General features: G+C 40.3%; 2 protein-coding genes across 2 annotated transcripts in view; both read left to right on the top strand.

Moving 5' to 3' along the window:
* Positions 1-15,248, top strand: part of LOC137281323 (uncharacterized) — a 42,264-nt gene extending 27,016 nt beyond the window's left edge. Inside the window, exons 2-5 of the mRNA XM_067812494.1 lie at positions 7,046-7,111; positions 10,965-11,018; positions 11,913-11,990; positions 13,079-15,248. Coding sequence (XP_067668595.1) covers positions 7,046-7,111; positions 10,965-11,018; positions 11,913-11,990; positions 13,079-13,455 — 575 coding nt within the window. The 3' untranslated portion in view covers positions 13,456-15,248. The remainder of the gene's footprint in view (positions 1-7,045; positions 7,112-10,964; positions 11,019-11,912; positions 11,991-13,078) is intronic.
* A 5,535-nt stretch (positions 15,249-20,783) lies between these two features.
* LOC137280796 (N66 matrix protein-like) lies at positions 20,784-21,293 on the top strand. Its single transcript, XM_067812000.1, has one exon. The coding sequence runs from the start codon at positions 20,784-20,786 to the stop codon at positions 21,291-21,293; it is 510 nt and encodes a 169-aa protein (XP_067668101.1).
* Positions 21,294-21,625: the final 332 nt, after the last annotated feature.

The following is a 21,625-nucleotide window of genomic DNA, read 5'->3' as shown; positions in this document are numbered from 1 at the left end:
GCAATTCCTGTGCTTGGCGTGGGGTTCAAGTAACCCAGTGTAACGATGTTTCCTTGTAATCTGCATCCATCTTCCCTATTCAGAAGTTCATGTCAAGTTAACCACAGGGGTCTCTTCAGTTCTATGGGAGGACGATTGTTGCTTTGACCAAAGGTGAATTTGCAATAGCCAAGGTGAAGAATATCCACCCACCAGAATCTCGTCTTGACATCTGGGTGCGTCATGCCTCGCCAACACTCTGAGTGTCCGGAATCAATGGTCAAATGTCCGGTACTTTGATCATTTATGGATTTTCTGACCAGTAACAAATTGACCAGCAACGAGAATCTTAATTAAATAGCCGTGTCTTATCCCCTGGGTTCTCCATCCAATACTGGAGGGAACGGTTCGATCCACGGGGTACAGGGGCCATAGTTTATCACCATGTCTGAGACCCACAGGGTTAAAGGGTAATGTTCTATATGGAACCTTGGCATCGTCTTCATTCTCTGGCGTCTTGTGAAGCAGCGAGTCTCTGGATCATTGATTCTGGAGGATTTTGTGGCTGCTCAATACAGTTCGTTTTTCCGCTAGACCTCCAGTAGTCCCTGATCTGTAAATCTAAGACAGCGAGGAAGGCACAGATGCAGCGTTGCCTCTTATCACGCCGTACGTGTAATTCAATTCAACACATAATAGTTTTTCAGTATATTTCCTCGGGGCGGCAGCATGCTTTTTTGCTGGTTTTGACTGATACACAGTACCGCTTGACAAATGAATAATGCCTCTTAAACGATGCATATACTGTCGAGAAATACAAATCCCTCAGCGTCTTCTGAATACTTATCCGCGTGTAATATATGCATGACTATGTCTTCTGTATACTTGTGCATATCTGCTACATTTATGTACTTGCCTACTATATACATGAACGTGTCTGCAAAATACTTGTATACACCCGATATTAGAATGCATGAATCTGATATATTCATGCACGTGTCTGCTATATATATGAACGTGTCTGCAAAATACTTGTATACACCCGATATTAGAATGCATGAATCTGATATATTCATGCACGTGTCTGCTATATATATGAACGTGTCTGCAAAATACTTGTATACACCTGATTTCAGAATGCATGAATCTGATATATTCATGCACGTGTCTGCTATATATATGAACGTGTCTGCAAAATACTTGTATACACCCGATATTAGAATGCATGAATCTGATATATTCATGCACGTGTCTACTATACACATGGACACACCTGATATCGGAATGCACGAAACGATATATACTATACAAGCAGGAATATACTATATATGAACGTGCTAGGGATTTATAAGAACATGCACGTGTCTGCCATTAACACTGATCCGACTGAAATAAACAACTCTATGCCCGATATGGACACCCGAGTGGCTGATATATACAAAAAGCTTTGGAATATATGCGCTTGAGCCAAAAGCATAGTAGAAGCAAAAACATTTATTCATAATTGTGAAAAAAAGTTAATTCTCTCATAAATAAGGCTACTCCCTTGCCTGACGAAGTGTCACAAGCTTTCATCGAACTACAGCTTGTACTGGAGCTTGTTTGCGCGCAGGCGTGTTAACACGTTGGTTTGAGCTGCATTTCTCTCCTTTCAAGACGGGTGTCTGGCTTCTTCATAACCCCGCGGAATAATACAGAAATCAATCATGGCGTTAACTAAGGGGCCTACGAGTCGTATTCTGCTGCGGAAGATGTGAAGATGCTTCTTTTAAGTAGAAGGATGCTAGGTCAGGTGACAAAATAATTGCTAAAGACATATGGCGATGGTTTAGTATCTACGTGAGCAAAGGTGTTATCTTGCCATCATGATTCCCTTGTAAAACTAAGTGGCTGGTGCTGGAGGTCCATGACAAAAGAACGGAGGGGCGGGCGATGCAGCATGAGCACGAAAACCATGAACGGCGTCAGACTTGATGGGTTTGTTGAGGGAGGAGAAGTTCGGAGCCGAAGGGTGTACGGAGAGGTTAAAAGGGAATGTTTAGGTTGGGCAGAAAGAACGTGTGAAAGTATCAGTCACAGTGCGTTTGAGAGAAACCGATGAATTACAATCTAACTATAAAAACATGTAGAGATGAAAGAATCTAACCAGCGCGGAGTGCAATAACAACAGACCTAAAATTGCATATTTTTTTCGTCACAAAGGTTAAGAAGTTGTTTAAGAAACTGTCCTCATTTGTTTGTGCATTTTCCCAGTTTGTTACAAGGACACAGAGGCAACTAAAGGAGCAGCGCCAAAAGGTGGAGGAGACTGGATGTGGGCGAGATGAGATAAGGGTTAGTGGAGGGTGGTCATAGGTGGAGGAGACTGGATGTGGACGAGATGAGATAAAGGTTAGTGGAGGGTGGTCTGAGGTGGAGGAGATAGGATGTGGGTGAGATGAGATAAGGATTAGTGGAGGGTGGTCTGAGGTGGAGGAGATAGGATGTGGGTGAGATGAGATAAGGGTTAGTGGAGGGTGGTCTGAGGTGGAGGAGATAGGATGTGGGTGAGATGAGATAAGGGTTAGTGGAGGGTGGTCTGAGGTGGAGGAGACTGGATGTGGGCGAGATGAGATAAGGGTTAGTGGAGGGTGGTCTGAGGTGGAGGAGACTGGATGTGGGCGAGATGAGATAAGGGTTAGTGGAGGGTGGTCTGGCAAGAAGGAGGCTGGGCGTGGGCGATAGGGGTTAGTGGATTGTGGTTTGAGGTTGAGTAGATTGTATGTGGGTGAGCTCATATATGAGCTAGTGGAGAGGAAGGAAAACTAGATAAAATTGGATGCAGGCTCGAGCCGAGATAACTGATGGTAGATCTGTTTCGCTCATAACAGCAACCCCGTGTCAGCAGTTTCGAATGAAACACCAACTCCCACATAATATCATAATTGCACCCTCAAGAAAAAAGCCCGGATTTTCATAAAATCACACAACGTGTATCACCAACATCGTGGGTCACGAAACCGTCTCCACCAGCCTCTCCCAGACGTCTGTATGTAGTGGATGAGGTTGTTATCGATATCTGGGGATTAGTGTTGATGCAAAGGAACTATTTGATATCTCAGTCACACTTGATACGAAGTTGATAAATATGTCCCCCGTCACTACACTCTCTCTCTAACCCGGTGTGGGCAAGCGCAATGTCAAGATGCGCGGCAGGATCTCATTCACGGGATTTCGTATTCATACGCGCCTGGCTTTATTACAGTCGGTTGCGTTGAAATGTGCTTGTTATATGTGCAACATGTGATTAGCTGTGTCAGCGTGATACAACCTCCTGTCAACTATAGACAGCAACGGCGCAGATATATGCAATCACATGGTGAAGCGGATCCCTGTTATTTAGACCCTCGTATAGTACAGCGTGATAGATAAACACCTGATTTGTCAGTCATATACAATATTTCGGCATATTGTGACATTTGCCAGCGCTTCCTGTCCATGTATAGAGCCAAGTGGTAGACGCAATGATCCTCATGGAAATTTCCCCATGGAACTGAAATGTACAACCATGCGGTAAATATATACAACAATGTGACTCAAAGGAGTTACCACTTGATGAAGACGGACAGCCATGTGATTGATATATACAACCACCAAGTTGTGACTCAAAGGTATTACCATTTCACTGACATGCGCAGTCATGTGTTAGATATATACAACCACGAGGTAAAGAATGTGACTACTATCTGATTGATATATACAACCACGGGGTAAACAATGTGACTACCATCTGATTGATATATACAACCACGAGGTAAATATGTACACAAGTATGGTATGCATATACAACCAAATGGAAGTTTTGTACAACCACTTGGTAGACATATTAAACCATTGACTGACAGATTCCACAATACGATTGACATTTTGGTAGATATACACAACCAAATGGTAAATATGTACAACCATGAGATTGGCACGCACAACACGGGGTAGACATACACAACCAAATGGTAAAAATGTACAACCATGAGACTGACACAACGAAGTGGTAAATATGCACAACCTTTTATCCAATTTACAACAATAGGACAGACATGTACCCTGCAGATATGTATACAACGGGATAGGCAATGATAACAATACGATGTATGGGTACATATACAAGCAAGTGAGAAGCTATGTACAACTTGTGGTAGATACTTATAACCACGAAATATACAACCATGTGAATGCAATGCACACTACCATGGGCAGATATATACACACTTCATGTTACACACGTGGGTTTGGAAAAGAATCGGTGTAAGTATCGTCGTTGACAAAGTCAGATACAGGTGACCAATATGTAACATGCTGTGTGAATTGTGAGATAAACATCATGTGTTGGCACCCGTGAAGGTCCCGGGGTAGAATAGGCCTTCAGCAACCCATGCTTGCCATAAAAGGTGACTATGCTTGTCGTAAGAGGCGACTAACGGGATCGGGTGGTCAGACTAGCTGACTTGGTTGACACATGTCATCGGTTCCCCATTGCGCAGATCGATGCTCATGTTGTTGATCACTGGATTGTCTGGTCCAGACTCGATTATTTACAGACCGTCGCCATATAGCTGGAATATTGCTAAGTGCGACGTAAAACTAAACTCACTCACTCACTCACTCATGTGTTGGCCAATTTCCAGGTGTTATTGAGTATAGTTGAGCACGGGAATACATTTGGAACCGACGGCGTCAGCCAGAGGTTTCAAATGAAATATTCCCGTGCTTCAAATACTCAATAACACCCGGAAATTGGCCAACACATGATGTTTGTCGACATTGTAAACAAAAAAGTAAACCAAAGGGGTTTTACTGTCTGCACTCGTTTACATCGAGTGCGGGTACAGCAGTGAAGTGTCATCAGCTGGCCGTTTCAGCTGGTTCCCATGGTAGCATCTGGAGCTGCTCAATTGTGACGTCATTCTAACTTTACGTCACAATATGATTTGAATGACGTCACCACTGTTGATGACACAACAAAACAATTGTTTACGTGTCAATACGCAGTGAATAGTCTTGCAGTTTCCGGGAATCTAATACCATTTGATCATGTTTTTCAACCAATCAGATTACAGGACACAGTAACTTTTGGTTTACAATGATGAATAAAGTACTGCCAACAGAGGCGGCATGGTAGTATAGTGGTTAAAGCGTTTGCTCGTCACGCCGAAGACGCGGGTTTGATTCCCCTCATGGGTATAATGTGTGAAGCCCATTCTGTTTTCCTCGCCGTGATATTGCTGGAATATTCTAAAAGCGGCGAAAAACTAAACTTACTACTGACAATAAATGTTGGTATTGACGACTGTTCTTGTGAGGTCTACGTGATGTCCGACCATAGTCAACTCCGGCTGAAAGGATATAAAATCAATAGCATCATGTAAACTGATGGAGAGATATGTGTTTGTGTCTGACACACTGTGTGTGAGCGAACATTGTTTGTTAAACCTCGGTCAAGTCCATGGACTAAATCAATGAATGCTTCACAAGTGAGTGAGTGGGTCAGTGTTGCTTTGCATCTACAATTTTACAGATATTCGGATGCTTAGCGGCATTTGCGGTGGGGAATTCCATTCGACCCCCAGAATAATTTAGTTTGCAATTAAGGTCCTAACATTATCTAGACATGGTCCAGAAATTGGGGCGGTAATTGTAGTCTCGTGATCAGAGCGTTCGCTTGTCACTCCGAAGATCCAGGTTTGAATCCCCACAAGGGTGGACATGTGTGAAGCAACGTCGTAGGAATATTGCCAAAGCGTCTTACAAAAACACTAAGACTGACTAACTCATAATGGACACGACCTACGTATGACCAAATAGAAGCTATTAGCAGGATTCATACATAAATCAAATTTGACTCAATCACGATCCAAACATGATCCAAACATGACTCTGACAGGATCCCATTTTAATGAAACTTCAAAACGAGTTCGAACGAGGATCGATGGAAGAATCAGGCATTATTCAAACAAGATACAGACATGTTTCAGAACGTGAGCAGAAATACATCAGAAAATAATGCATTCATGAATCATCGAAACATGATGACACTAAAATTATTCTGACGAAAAAAGGTGCCAGCATACTTATTTCGCTGTGTAATTTACCTAGAGGCTTATGGTGACGTGATCTTGGGATAGAGTTCTTGAGTGTAATTTGAGGATGAGGTTCTTCACAAGTAGGGCACGTCCTGGAGCCAAATCGAAGGGACAGCTGTATCATTGAATCGCCACTGATGGTAAAACGAAAAACGAGACTGAACTACGAGAGATCGTGCTATATGTAACCACAAAAGCGTTTGTATTTTGCAGCAATCAACGGGATATAAAAACTCTATGTTATCTATATAGAACACTAACTATCGAAATTAATTTACTGAAATATTATGATGAAAATTTGAAGATAACATTGGTTCCCTTATCTAGGTATTGGGTCAGAAGCTATTTACTTCACTTAATTAAATGTTGCTAGTTGATCCTAAACACCGTAAACCCCCAATATGAAGAAGATTGAATGTTATCCAGTTATTGCACTTGAAGGGTTGCACTGTCCGACAGATTCACGAGGACATGAAACCTGTTGATAGTGAAGTCCATCGTATGATATACTGTTGTGAGATGGACAAAGGCATTTTCCCTGACAGAGTTTCCCTGACAGATGAGCCTAGACTTGGACGCCGTTTGGCCGACAACACTGAGGTCATTCAAGAAATGGAGAGATGGTTGTCTATGAAACTAGATGGCGATCTGTGAGTGGTCAAGAAATGGGAGAAATGTCAAACTATTGATGGTGTCTATGTAGAAAATGTTCATTTCTACCCTGATGATAACAAGATATTGCCACGGTTAATCGTGAGCACAATTTTGTGACGATGTCACAGGCCCACCGAGATAACGGTGAATGTGCCGACTGTTTTGACAGATTTACAGCGATTGTAGGCTCTATGGAAACTATTCGCCACCTTTCACAATATTGACTCTGTGTTGACGTTATTACCAAATACTGCGCCAATGCATTGAATTGACTAGGCTATTATTGTTAACAGCCATGACAGTGAGCCCAGTGACGTCATCAGGAGACACTAACTCAACATCTGCAGAGGTCCTGCAAGGTACAGTATTACACTTGGAGCAGGGTTTTAGCATGAGATTGACATCTGGTGACATCAAACCCAATACAGATGTGTCCCAGTTCTAATGCACTTTTACTTCTTTGGGTATTCTGGTTGTATTTGGTGATGGTAACATGCAGTACTGTGCAATAGTGAAGCCTGTGTGCTTGGATACCATAATACTATATTGACGATAGAGTTACAGTTGGTGATGATAACGCGATATTGCCATGACGGTAAAATAAAATAATATGTTAATAACATACTACTGATTTGACGGTTCTGTTTGTTGACGATAACATTATGCTAATTTGGCCGACGAGTTCTGTTTGTTGACGATAACATAAAACTGAATTGACGATACAGATACTTTTAGTTTTGATAACATAATACACTCCTGTGTGCTGAGGATAGCATAATACCGACATGACGATAGAGCATTGCGATTTCCTGGACTATGGCAGCCGTATAACTCCGACTGAACAACACTGCCTCTACTTATGATTACAAAAACCTGAAAATACAGACATACCGCCTTAGTGTTATACACGATGATGGCAACCTTATTGCACTGACACGGCAGATTATTGCCTATAATTGGTTATTGCACAGTATCTGGACATTTAAGTACATCCATTCCTCTTGGTGACTGGACCCTATAAAGATCCGGGTTAGAGTTTGCTTTCAGTAACTCATGCTTATCGTAAGAGACGACTAGCGGGATCGGGTGGTCAGGCTCGCTGACTTGGCTGACACGTGTCATCGCACCCCGTCTGTGCACGTCGATGTTAATGGTGTTAGTCACTGGATAGTCTGGTCCAGATTAGATTACGTACAGACAGCTGCCATATAGCTGGAATGCGGCGTTAGATAAGAATTATCAAAACAATCTTCCTGACTGGAACGTCACAACATAAAACTTCATTTATTGGTGATGGAATTGAAAAGACAAACACAGCATTACACTGGTTTTAATCGATAGTCAGTACCATTGTTACATTTCATGAAGCCTAGGTTACATGGACCAATCAGTAAATATATATCTCATAGGTAATATTTTATTACTAATATAACGGTACTTCAGCAATCCAGTTCGCTATATCATGCTTCAGATGGCGTTATAACAGTACCTTCATCTGTATAATTAATTATAACAAGAAGCGTTCCCGTTTATTTACATTAAGTATATATTTGCAAGTGGAGTTGCAATTAGGCAGTCAATTACTTTCCCATTCAAACTGCCATGGTACAACTGCTAGTAATTACTATTCCGTTCCTTTGTTATCATCATCACTAGGCTGGCAGCTGTAACTAACCTATAGCTTGAATAGCACTTATAGCTATCTTGGGACGCATAACTAGCCAGCTAGTATGTTTGGCAATACAAAACCCCCATGAGCAATAACTCCACTGTCATTTAGCCGACCATCATGATACTCCCTCGAGTAATCATTGACATATATGTGTTTAAGGTATCAACATTCTGTTTTGTCATTAGTTTAATGTTTCGTGGTGGAGAAGCTACAGAATGTTATAACTGGTCTGTTGCTATAAATGGTCGAGTGGAACACACTGGTTGAGAAGCAACCTTTTGATTAGTCAAATAGAAAGTCCCAGGGTTAAAAACAAACGCAGTTTGGTCTTTTGCAAACAAATGGCAATCTGTCCAAAACGTTTCACAAATCGCATGGCATAACCAAACATTGCCACATATTTTCACAGCTACACAAACATATCCACAGTTCTACAAATATATCGACATCTATCCAGAATTATTTTCACTGTTAACCATATATACCATCCAAACTATCCCAACACACTCACAGCTATGCGGATCCATCTACAGCTACCCATATATATCCAGAACTATTCAAACATTTCTGCAACTATCCAAGCATATTTACAACTGTCTAGATGTCTAAAACTATCCAAACAACTATCCAAACATACCCAGAACCCTACAACTGTCCACCACTACCCATAAATATCTCAAACTATCCAGACACATTCACAACTATCCGAACATATTCAGATAACTATCAAGATATATCCACAACCATCAAAGCATATCCACAACATATCCTCAATCCTTGAAGCATCTCTGCAATGCAACTGCAGGGACTTATCCAGACATGCGAAATGTTTTTTCCGATTTTTTTTCAATGAAAAAATGGCACTAGTTACCTTTTTTGTTTTATTTGTTTATACTCAGGCTAGAATATCGTGAAAGTTTTGGAAAGATCCCAGTTTCTTCATGGAAATATCTGTGACAAAATTGAAAGTCTGTACATAGTCTGTACATACTTCTGTACACAGTCTGTACATACCTCTGTACATTGTACATTGCATGCAACCCAACTGTTTTCTTCTATTACAAAAGATAAATCCAGTCAAGGTATGTATTTTCTTATTTTTGGGATTTGTATGGTGTTTATGGTTTGGGTTTAGGGGGATATATTCTTCATGAAATGTGGCTGTGGTGTATTTGCTCTCCTATGTGGTCGAGGTGACATAGTGAGTGAACTAGTGAGTTTAGATGTACATCGCTCTTAGCAATATTCCATCAATATGATGGTGCGCTAACACATTGTTCCCTTGTGAGGACGCGAACCCGGTCTTCGGCGTGACTAGAGAACACCTCAACCACTAAGTTACTCACCGTCCCGGGTGATGAAGTATTTGTATTCAGGAAATGCATTTAAATCCAGCAAAACCCGGACTTCCAATGGATTGAATTATTGTACCTATTTGTTATTACTGAGTACAGGACTGACATCGATCTGTCGTCTACTCGAGCAATAGTCATGGCGTGGCTTGTCGCCTTCATGTGTGGAGAATGCCGGACTGAAGCAGATTATTGCTGATTACTACCCTGGTGGTGTTCGTGTGTCACAAACACAGCGTAAATACCAGTGTGTTCAGTTCACCTGCTTCAAGGTTGCGTCAGTGATTACATTATCCAGTGGATGTAACCACCTTGCCTGTTTTTTTCTGTCCGGGTGAAAATAAGTATTGATCAAGGTTACATGGAGATAGGACCATCCCGTGGTGCCGTAGATATAGTGAGTGTGTTTTACGCCGCACTCAGTAATGTTCCAGCCATTTGACGGCGATCTGGCTTGATGTTCATGGTGAAAATTAAGCATTGATCAAGGTTATATGGGGACAGGATCGACCCGTGTTACTGTAGATATAGTGAGTGTGCAAAGGAGTTTAGTTTTACGCCGCACTCAGCAATATTCAAAAGATATGTCTACGGTCGAGAAATATTCGAGTCCAGACAATCCAGTGATCAGCAGCATGGACATCGTTTAGGGCAACTGGGAACCGATGACATGTATCAGCAAAGTCACTTGCCTTGGACTAGTCTGTCGTACAGACCCTGAAGTATATATGTCCAAGAAAGCCTACGCAAGTCTAGAAAATGTGGCAAGTCCAGATATCCATAGCTTCAGTCTCAGGGCTCCAATTCATTTAATTATTTTTTCTCATTATGAACGTTTTTTCAGTAAAATATCTTTATTTCAGAGACCAGCTGTTAGTCTAGCCTTGGACATTTGCTTTGGATTATACTTTATTTGAGTCTGGTATGAAGCCGCACACGTATACACGTGTGTGTGCACGCATGCACCCACACATCCACACATCCACACACAAAAACAAACAACAACAAACACGCAATAACAAACATGTATATGTCGTTCATCTCATTTCGGCTCACAAGGAGGTCCATTGATATAATGATTGTTTTGACGGTGGTGGTATTTTGTATAATTGTGATGAAATAATACTGAAATGATGCTGAAATGATGCTGAAATGAAGCTGAAATTTAAGTCACCGTAAATGTTTCAGCTGCATTTAACGTCACAGCCAACGTCACAGCCAACGCTACGACTTCGGACACAGGTACATAAACCATTGTTACGTTTCGTTCCTTTATGTCAAACCCGCCGCAGCGTTTCTGTAGTAAACAAGCAGGATGACATCAAGTTCTTGGGCACAAGGACCTTACGCCTTTGTTACGTGATCGCTCAGCATTAAACAAGACATGCTTGCCCTCTAGTAATTTAATTTTATACGCGTATCATAGCTATGGACTGAAGCGTTTGAAGCGTTTTGGGCGTTTGGAGCGTTTGGGACGTTTGGAGCGTCTGGGGTGTTGGGGCGTTCGGGGCGTTTGGAGCATTTGGGGCGTTTACAACCAAGTATCGTCTTGGCAACATTTGTAATATTTTGTTCAGTTTGCAAACGTATCCTTTCATTTAACTTGCAGTTCAAGTCGGTTCATCTGTAGATTACACTCGTGAACATAAGGCTTTTTTCAGTACCATAAACTTTGTTTTTGATAGCACTGAAGTTTAGTGTGAAAATTGTATATGAAGGCATCTTAACTGGACAACCTTTAATCCAGAAAACTCACATTCGGTTTGGTAACGCCGGAAAGTGTACACGTTTACCAGAAGTTTCTATGAGTGGCGGTACACCTGAAGCCAATTATTATATCTGGAGATTTGTCTGGATTACGGGTTTTCAGCGTAGTCAGGCACTAGTTATAACCTTCACGTTTACGTAAGACCATTACGAAACTGGTCTATCTCCCATGTCTAGTCAGCCGAAAACTAAACATGCTATACAGACAAGGGAATTTTTACCATGGCTCCATATATTGTCACTTCAGACGACGGTCAAAGCACCGTCTTCGCAATAAAACCGACGTGAATTATTTTTTGGCATTTGATCGGAGGAGCTTAAGTTATATGCCTAAATTGTATATTAACAACTGGCGATGTGTATTCACAGCAAAGACCGACAACAAGACAACAACTAATCATACTGAAGAAACGCCTGCTGTAACCCCATCAAATGCATGGGTACCCGGTAGGATCATAACTTTACTGCCCTTCGACCATCTAGATTTTTATTGTTACTGGCTACTGGGAGTTTTAATCCTTTGAGTGTGTGAGATCTCAGACAGCGTTACCATGTTTCTTTCTCCACAGGCTAAATTTTAGTTCATCAGATACAATGTGCAGTCTTCCTGTTTTATGGTCTTATCCTTATAATCTATGGAACGCATATAAATTGGACAATACGTCAATGTCTATCATTGATATTTAAAATTCATTCAAACGTGTTATACATTATGTACAGAAAATAAGCTAAATCCTGTTTATTATCCCACTGCACTGACTTGAAGATTTAAAATAATATTCAGTTTAGTAATCCGTCTCCATTAAGATATTTCGATTACAGCTTTACACTATTCGCATTACTGTACTTTTTAACATTTACATTTGCTTATCCTTTTTATTACTCATTTCGTCGGGGAAGGTGTACGATTGATGTTTCGTATATTGGGAGCTTTGCATCTCTGTCCATGGAGTCTTCCTTCTGCACCACAGAGCATTTGTTTCACACGGTCTGAAACTACTTACACTTACATGACAAAAAGGTTTATATATAAAGTGATTGATGAAATATAAAGATATCGTAAGCGACAGCTCTCTTTGGCAGTAGTTCTTGTAATTGCGATGTTTCCTCTTCCTGACAATTGTTCTGGTATTTTTTTATATTTTTTTTATGATTTGGACTATGTCTCCTTCTGACGAATGATTCTGGTGATTCTGACTGTCTCTTTCTCACAACGGTTCCGGGACATTGTTGTAGCCATGGTTAAAGGAATTCTTAAGATATCTCTCTTCTGATAGCGGTTCTGGATGTTTTCTTCTGGTAATGGCTCCTGTACAGCTTTGTTGCCGTGCTTCCATTAATTCTGAATCTCCTTGTGGCAAAGGCTCTAATGATTCAAAGAATTTCTCCATTGTCATATTTCACCCACCAGACACTGTGTACGTGCACCAATGACGTTTTCTTCCTCCTGGTTGCCTTTTTTCTGGATCATCTTGGTGATGGTGCTTCCTAAACACTCACAACGGCAATTTCAATTATAAACATTTATATTGCAGCACCCGAGATAACATGCACTCTCTCCAGCGAGAGGTGTTCCGCTGACAGTGAGTGTTGTAGCAACAGATGCGTTCAGTTGCATTCGGGAGCAGATTACCGTTGTCTCAGGAGCACCGTCGACAGGCCCTGTAAGCATGACTACAACTGTGAGGGGACGCTGCAATGTAGCCCACAGAGGAAAAAGTGCTGTGTCGACTTCTGGCAGTCATGTGTGATAGCCTCACAATGTTGTAACACGGAGCACAGATGTCTGTCAATGCCAGGATTTATTTACAAAAAGTGTCTGTACTCTGGTGCCATCCACCCTTCACCCACCTGGGGATTAATGACTCTACCATCAATACTTGCAATAACGAAGCTGTTGGTATTAATGTGAAGTCACTGCAACGATTTCAAGTTATACATTCCCTCCTATTTGGCATTATATTTATATGCTGTGAAGAGATTACACATACTTCATAGAAAGTGCCTTAATGTTGGTAATTAGTTTATAGTTGTACATTTTGTCACCGGTTAAATGGCCTTAAAAGGGACCGAAAATGATTGAATGGCTAGTGTAGTCTGTCGTAAAGACCCTGAATTAGATATATCCAATAAAGTCCATGCAAGTATAGAAAATGTAGCAAGTCTAGATTCCCTTAGCTTCAGAAAATGAAGAAAGTCTGAAATCATTATATTATTATGTTTTTTTATTATTATTATTTAACTATGAACCTTTTTTCAGTAAAATATGTTCATTTCAGAGACTAGTTTTTAGTCTATGGATATGGGTTCTCATCTTTATACAATATCCAAGTGGACACAACTACAGATGGCTGTTTTGTTTTCAGCAGCTTGTGACTCTCACATCTAAATGGCCAGATAGAACATTTCTTATTTCGTAGTACAGATTCTTATTATACCATACCATGTGTACATAATCTGGATATATGCACGTCGACATTGTCACATGCTTATTTGGTACATGCCAGGAATTTTCTTAATATTTCCACTTTCATCATCAGCAGATTCGCTGATGAATTTTGTCCTTTACTGAAAAGGTTTAAAATCCACTTATAGCATATTTTGCATTTGACCGCTTTCTATCCTCGATGGAATTTGCTTTTTTTTGTCTGCAAAATGAATTTCTACGCCCATTCTGTTGATAATGGTCAACGAATTCACACAGGGACATGAATTAGTTCAATCCAACGTACCCAGAGCCGCTCCCTCTTCATAATCGGTTTATTTCAGATTAGATGTGCCTTAGCTGCTCCGCCCTGCTCTGTCTTATGTAAGTAATTTGCCTGCAATAAAGGTCGCCGAGAACATGCCTGTGTGTTAACAACAACTGGATAATTAACGTTCAAACGTATTGCTTTCGAAGTGAAAACCATGTCCACTACACAACGCACGGGATGAATATTTTTATCATGATATTCTTTTCGATTTTGTTTACTTTGAATCAGTTCATGAACCAACGGTTTATGTGACAATATGCAACATCAAGGTGTTTGTTGAAACAATAACATAGCAATTGTTTCCGGATATCCCTGCGACCCTGCAGCCATATTGGATATGTTAATTTAAAATTAATATTTCAGAATGTGCAATGAGTGACCCCATTTTACACCATTATAACTTTTTGGGATGGAAACATCATATTTTACAACGATACTTATGTGTAGAGAACAAGATGAAATACAGTTAGATTCCTCCAGTTGTTAGAGTGTGGTTTTGGCTTTATTAAGCAATGTGTCAAGCAGAGGACTATACGTACGCGATTCTATGACTGATGGAGAAATGTGAGGAGCAGAAACCTGCGAAGCGTGAATATGACACAGTGACGGATTAACAAGAATCTGTCACACTTCGCGGCATATTCCAAAACAACTCACGTCAATGAAATGCGTCCACAACGGCAGTTGTTGCGTATTCTGTAGAATATTTAAACGATAATCTGTTTATGGCTGCACACTGAAAGCACGTTATGGATAATTTGTTAACCTGTTCAAATTTCTACCTGAGAGTATAGTTATACAGGTGAGCTACAGCAACAAGTCCACTTACTCTGTTGCACAATTGTAATTTGTGCAGTGAGTGTGAGGATTTACTTTTAATCTTTGTTTTATCTACACGTACTGATCTCAACAAAAAGAAACGGAGATGCAAATAAAATATTCTAAGAAATGTGTTAGTTTTGTGTTAGTGTTTGTTGACATAATACATGCTTCTAAGAGTGTGCCAGAATTTCCGAATAAACCAGGAAGAGTATAGCACCCCATGTGTTCATTCATTACCCTTCTTTGCAAGGTAGGAACCAGCATTTCGAGGTGTGAACAACAGTTCCTGGATGCCAGTCGAGTGCACTTTTGAAGAATATTCAGAATCAGTCAATGCCAAGATACAAATTATGATAGGTTCTGATTCTAGGTTGTGAATTTTACCGTGTGCTTTTAAGCACCATCGCATACAGTGTTTACCCTTAATCCTCAGAAGCTACAGGCCCTAAGGACGTAGATCCATACAGTGTTGTGGGTCCTGATCAGAATGTGTAGATTCGAAGTGTTTGGGCTTTTTATTTATATGTTTATTTATTTATTTTATTTTACTACATCAATTTCTAAAAACAAACTCTGATCTCATATGAATACACGTGCATTGACCACCCCGTCATATCAACACATTCGCAGAAAACACCTGCATTTCGAAAACATGTTATTTAAACAAATCTTAGCTAGAAGACACAAACTGACACACATACGCAGGACACACCGTCAGTCAAGCACACCTTCATTGCAATCAGGTTCTGCGAACGCTTCCCCTAGGGATTGAGTGAATTTGGTTTGTTGCCGATCTTATATTTCAACAATCAATATTTCAGCAATATCACGGCAGGAGACACCAAACATGGACTGGGATTCGCATACTGTACCCATGTTAGGAATCGAACCTGGTGCTTTTGAACTGGCACAAGATTGTATCAGCATTCTACACTTGAGGACGTCTTCTCTGGAAAGAAAGTTATCGTGCCTGTTACTACTCTGTAACATCTGTATAGAGTTGTAGCTTAATCAGATGTACTATCTTCCGACATTGATGCAATTGTTAGCCAACAGTATTAAATAGTGGTTAAAGTGTTCGCTAGTTACTCCGAAAATCCGAGTTTGAAGCCAATTAACGTTGATGCCGATCTAATATTGATAAACACGGCATAAAACCACTGACATTCACGCACATATCTGGGGTGTCGATGAATATCCACGAATGCCGATGAAGATTAAGCTAACATGTCGTCAAGGCTGCAAATGAATATTAAGTGGTCTCGTGTTCCTGAAGTTTTCCTTGAAACGGATATTACCACGTCACCCATATGTGATAATTTACAAAGGACTATAAAGGGATTAATATACTGTAAAGACATATTTACTGTGCCTGTTTGTCTGATAAACCATAGAATATAACGAAGAGTCTTGCATGCGTAATTCTGTTCATCCAGGCCAAAGAATATGGTGGAATAATGGCACGACTGTTCATTCTGTTTATGCATGTCACGTATGATGCTGTAAGAAATATGAAGGAATTATGAAAACAAAATTATTCTTGATTATAAGTATGCTGTTGTTATAAAACAAAGAGTATAATGAAGTGATCATGATCAAATTATGATCTATCACCAATATATGCATGCCATGTTTCCGATTACAGGATATATAATGGAATGATCGGATTATAAAGTATTTAACGTTATTATATAAGTGCCATGTTTCCTATACTAGTGAACAGTATAACCATGAAATACAATGGATTGATCAAATAAAATAGTAAACTGTTTAACGTCGATATACACGTGTCATGTTTCCTACGTCAGGAAACATTGTGACATGATTACGTTATATAGTATTTAACATTAATATATGCGTGCCATGTTTCCTACGTCAGGAAACATTGTGACATGATCACGTTATATAGTATTTAACGTTAATATATACGTGCCATGTTTCCCACGTCAGGAAACATTGTAACGTGATCACGTTATATAGTATTTAACATTAATATATGCGTGCCATGTTTCCTACGTCAGGAAACATTGTGACATGATCACGTTATATAGTATTTAACATTAATATATGCGTGCCATGTTTCCTACGTCAGGAAACATTGTAACGTGATCACGTTATATAGTATTTAACATTAATATATGCGTGCCATGTTTCCTACGTCAGGAAACATTGTAACGTGATCACGTTATACAGTATTTAACGCTAATATATGCATGCCATGTTTCCTACGTCAGGAAACATTGTAACGTGATCACGTTATACAGTATTTAACGCTAATATATGCATGCCATGTTTCATAAACTATGGATTACTATGAATTGATCAAATTATAGACTATGCAACGTCAACATATGCATGTGAACTTTCCAATACCAGGGAACATAGTGATATGACCTCATTACACAGTATTTAGCGACAAAGTATGCATGCCATTGTTCATAACCCAAGGATTGTAAGCGCTCTATTTTCTCCACGCCCGTTATACATACGTGATCATATACATACGCAACGTGTAACACCTCAAAAGTGATGGGAGTGAGTGAGTGAGTCAGTTTAGTTTTACGCCGCTTTTAGCAATATTCTAGCGATATCACGGCGGGGGACACCAGAAAATGGGCTTCACACATGGTGCCCATGTGGGGAATCGAACCCGGGACTTCGGCGTGACGAGCGAAGGATTTATCCACTAGGCTACCCCACCCGAAATGAGATTTGTGTATATGCATGTGTGTGTTCTGTAGAGACGCCATAACGTGTTTTTCGCAGTTCTTTGGATGTTAATGCTTTTATCAAACACATGCTATGTATTCATAATTAGCGTCACTATGGCTGTCGGCACAGGACGTACACCCTTCAGGAAAATGTCACGGTGCAGTTAAGACAAAATTATGCCAAGTAACAGGGGACCAAATAAAGACAAATAAATATTCCAGTGTTTTAAATTCTATTTCATATACAAAATATTCCATCATGAAGTAGGGCAGCACCGTGGTGCTGATTTGTCCACGCCTAAGACCATGTCATAGTACGTCAAGGCAGTGTTCTAAACCCCTGTATTTCTTTTTCTTCAGTTGACGTTTTTGTCTACCGCGAAACCACAACACTGTGGTTGACTTCAGTGTGAGCTTGCTCCTTAGTAGTTACTTTGATTATAAATCTCCCTATGTCATTTCAGTCTTAATCCAAATTGTACTGTACAAACACCCGCTGACATCTCTCAGTCCTCTTGCTGTTCATCACTTGCTTCATAACAGTGATGAAACTTCACCGCAACGTCCCTCCAAGTGTCCATAAAGAAGTTGTTCATCAACATATTGCTGTCCCTCCTTCCTGATCAAACATCAATACCTAACAGAGTCGTTATACGACAGTGTGAAAACAATGGGCATTTAGTACACTGGACAATGTAAACTAATAATCTTGACAGAAACAGATATGTGATGCCATTTATGACATGTTATTGTTCTACGAAATATGCATAATGCACACGTGGACATTAAATACGTTCGGCAGGATGATCTAGCTTCTCTGCCAAGCGTTAAAGTAAATAATAACGAATGCGTGTGTGTATGTTATAGGTCCATGTGTAATCCAGTTAGACCAATAACTCGTCTACGTGAGGAGCAATTATCAGCACTCACATCCATTTCCCTTGGTGGTCCTTCCACACCAAACTGAATCAGTATGGCGTGGCGAATCGCGCCTGGGCAACGTAAAATAATATTAGACACGTGGAATGCAATATGTATAACTGATCAGGCCCGATTTCTCGAAGAAAACATTTTACTCAAATTTAAACCGAGTTTGACAGTTTGAAACAGCTTAACGTTGAACTCAACTACATTTTAAAAAAAACCCCCCAAAACAACCAACAACCCTACTTAGATAAGCTATCCATCAAACTCAAATTGTTAACTATGTTTGTTTTTAATATCGATTTCTGCTCATTGTGGGAAATGCAGTTTCTCAAATATGAGTAAAAACGCTAACTTAAGTCAAAACTCAGACTTAAGTTTGTTTTGAAATCGGGGCCAGGTCACTAAGCATTGGTGGAAAGTAGGTCGTGTATCGCAATGTATACTCAGTTGCAGAAACAATATGGTAAAAAAAACCTAAATCCGTTTTTATTCTACAGTTATTATTTCCAACATAAACCAAATGCAGCTGTGAATGAAATAGTTTTAGATATGTATGTGTTTAGTAATGGATAAGTGTACAGCAGATCCCAAGGATTTTTATGGCGCGTCTGCAGTTCAGAATACACCAACTTTTTTCATCTCCAGTGTATGTATCCAGGGGTGGATACCGCACTTGAGAAAGTTATTTTCAATATACCCCACTTCCAAGCGGGGAACATTTCAATGTAGCCAATGGCAACTCATTCGGCACTTCGCGGTAGTATTTCTCTATCTCGAACAGAGTTGAATGGAGCATGATGTCGATTACCGATGTTTTGCGAATGCAAAATCAATACATGGCACCTGAGTAGTAAATAACTTATAATGTAAGCCTCGCAAATCAAGACACGTGTTGATTACTAATTCATCAATATAAATGCTATTCTCTGGTAATGCAAAAACTAATCAACAAAATGTGACGGGCGTCCAGACACAACTATAAGTTCACTGATGCACCCAGCGTTGATAAACACGGTATCGGCAAAAAGCGTTGTTGTGACATAACCTTTTTCAGATGAGTGTATTTCTGGAAATCTTTGCAACCATTCCATAAGACACTATGTGTGGAAGTATACAGGCAGCATTAAATCATTAAATCACAAAGAGTGAAGAACACGATGGAGGTTTCAACACACAGAGGCAGTTTACTTTGTGTCATCTATGAAACCTGAAACGATCGTCCGAAATAGACCCATCATGATAAAATGTCAAAGGTAAACTAACATTACGTTCTTTCCAGATTCTCAATCACACACATAAGCTGAAATGCCAAGCATGACAAAATCAAGTGAGAAAAGCTCAGACATCGTCATGCATGAAATTGCACTCTTTGCAAATGTTTTTTTTTCGCTGTAACAATGATCATTGTAAGGCTGACTTTCAACGCCGTGTTGCCTAATCTACACTCACAATATGTGGGCAAATGCCAAAACGATGTCGCTCAGAAACGCAATTACTGAACCTCACATATTAAACACACATCCCTCGTGTGTTGATGTAAAAGCGAAATACACGCGATGTAATTGGAAGACTGGCGAATTCGTTCAAGAAAATGTATGGAGTTTCACTTCAGGGAATGACCATTGATTTGGAATTTTTTTAAATGATTAAGCCTGAAATAATACCCTTCACTTTTATAAAGGCAGTAAGTGGAACTTATGTATCAGGATGTAAGGTTTAACCGTTTCGGAGTTTCAAAAATGGAAATAGCCGTCTTGCTTTACACAGACATTATCGACACGTGATGATGTTCGGACTGATTTAAGTGTTCATCTCCGTAAAAGTTAATTGTTCACCTCCGTCTAATGCTGAGTAAATATGTTTTAAAACGTTAATACCCGAACACGTATCACGATGACCTCGTGGAGAATTAATGAATGACAAATACAACCAATGATCTCTTTCCACCAATAGAAATGTCAAAGACCGACTGTAGATTAAACACATCCACACTGTTGAGTGAACGGTAACTCCTTACTGTCCACATGTTATTAGTGGTGGTGATGACAGTGTATGTGAGAATAGTGGTTGTCATTACAAAGCAGGTGACAAAGATGCTGCTGACAGTCCAGGTGACAATATTGGTGATGGTTTACAGCCCAGATGATAATGGTGGTGCTGACAGTCAGTGTGACAATAGTCGTGGTGACAGTCCAGGTGAGAATGGTGGTGCTGACAGTCAATGTAACAGTAGTCGTGGTGACAGTCCAGGTGAGAATGGTGGTGCTGACAGTCAATGTGACAATAGTCGTGGTGACAGTCCAGGTGAGAATGGTGGTGCTGACAGTCAATGTGACAATAGTCGTGGTGACAGTCCAGGTGAGAATGGTGGTGCTGACAGTCAATGTGACAATAGTCGTGGTGACAGTCCAGGTGACAATGGTGATGGTTATCAGAGTCCCGGTGACAATGGTGGTGAGAATGGTGGTGATGACAGTCCAGGTGAGAATGGTGGGGGTGATGACAGTCCAGATGACAATGGTGATGGTTATTAGAGTCCCAGTGACAATGGTGGTGAGAATGGTGGTGATGACAGTCCAGGTGAGAATGGTGGTGGTGATGACAGTCCAGATGACAATGGTGATGTTTATCAAAGTCTGGGTGGCAATGATGGTGCTGATGGCAGTTCTATGACAATTGCAGTGCAGTATAGCGTTTAGTATCACCCATATAATCATGTACGAACGAATCTGGCACATTGTGTCGATTCTCCTTGTGTGCACAGTGGCTCATTAATGCTTAACCCAATGGATATCTGTGATGTAATTCTACCTGTTACTGACTATTCGCACTGAGTATGAATACAAATGGTTCTCCGCACAAATGT

Source organism: Haliotis asinina, chromosome 4 (genome assembly GCF_037392515.1).
Source record: "Haliotis asinina isolate JCU_RB_2024 chromosome 4, JCU_Hal_asi_v2, whole genome shotgun sequence".
Lineage (NCBI taxonomy): Eukaryota > Metazoa > Mollusca > Gastropoda > Lepetellida > Haliotidae > Haliotis > Haliotis asinina.
Note: the sequence above shows the minus strand (reverse complement) of the source record. Positions and strands in the feature narration are given on the sequence as shown.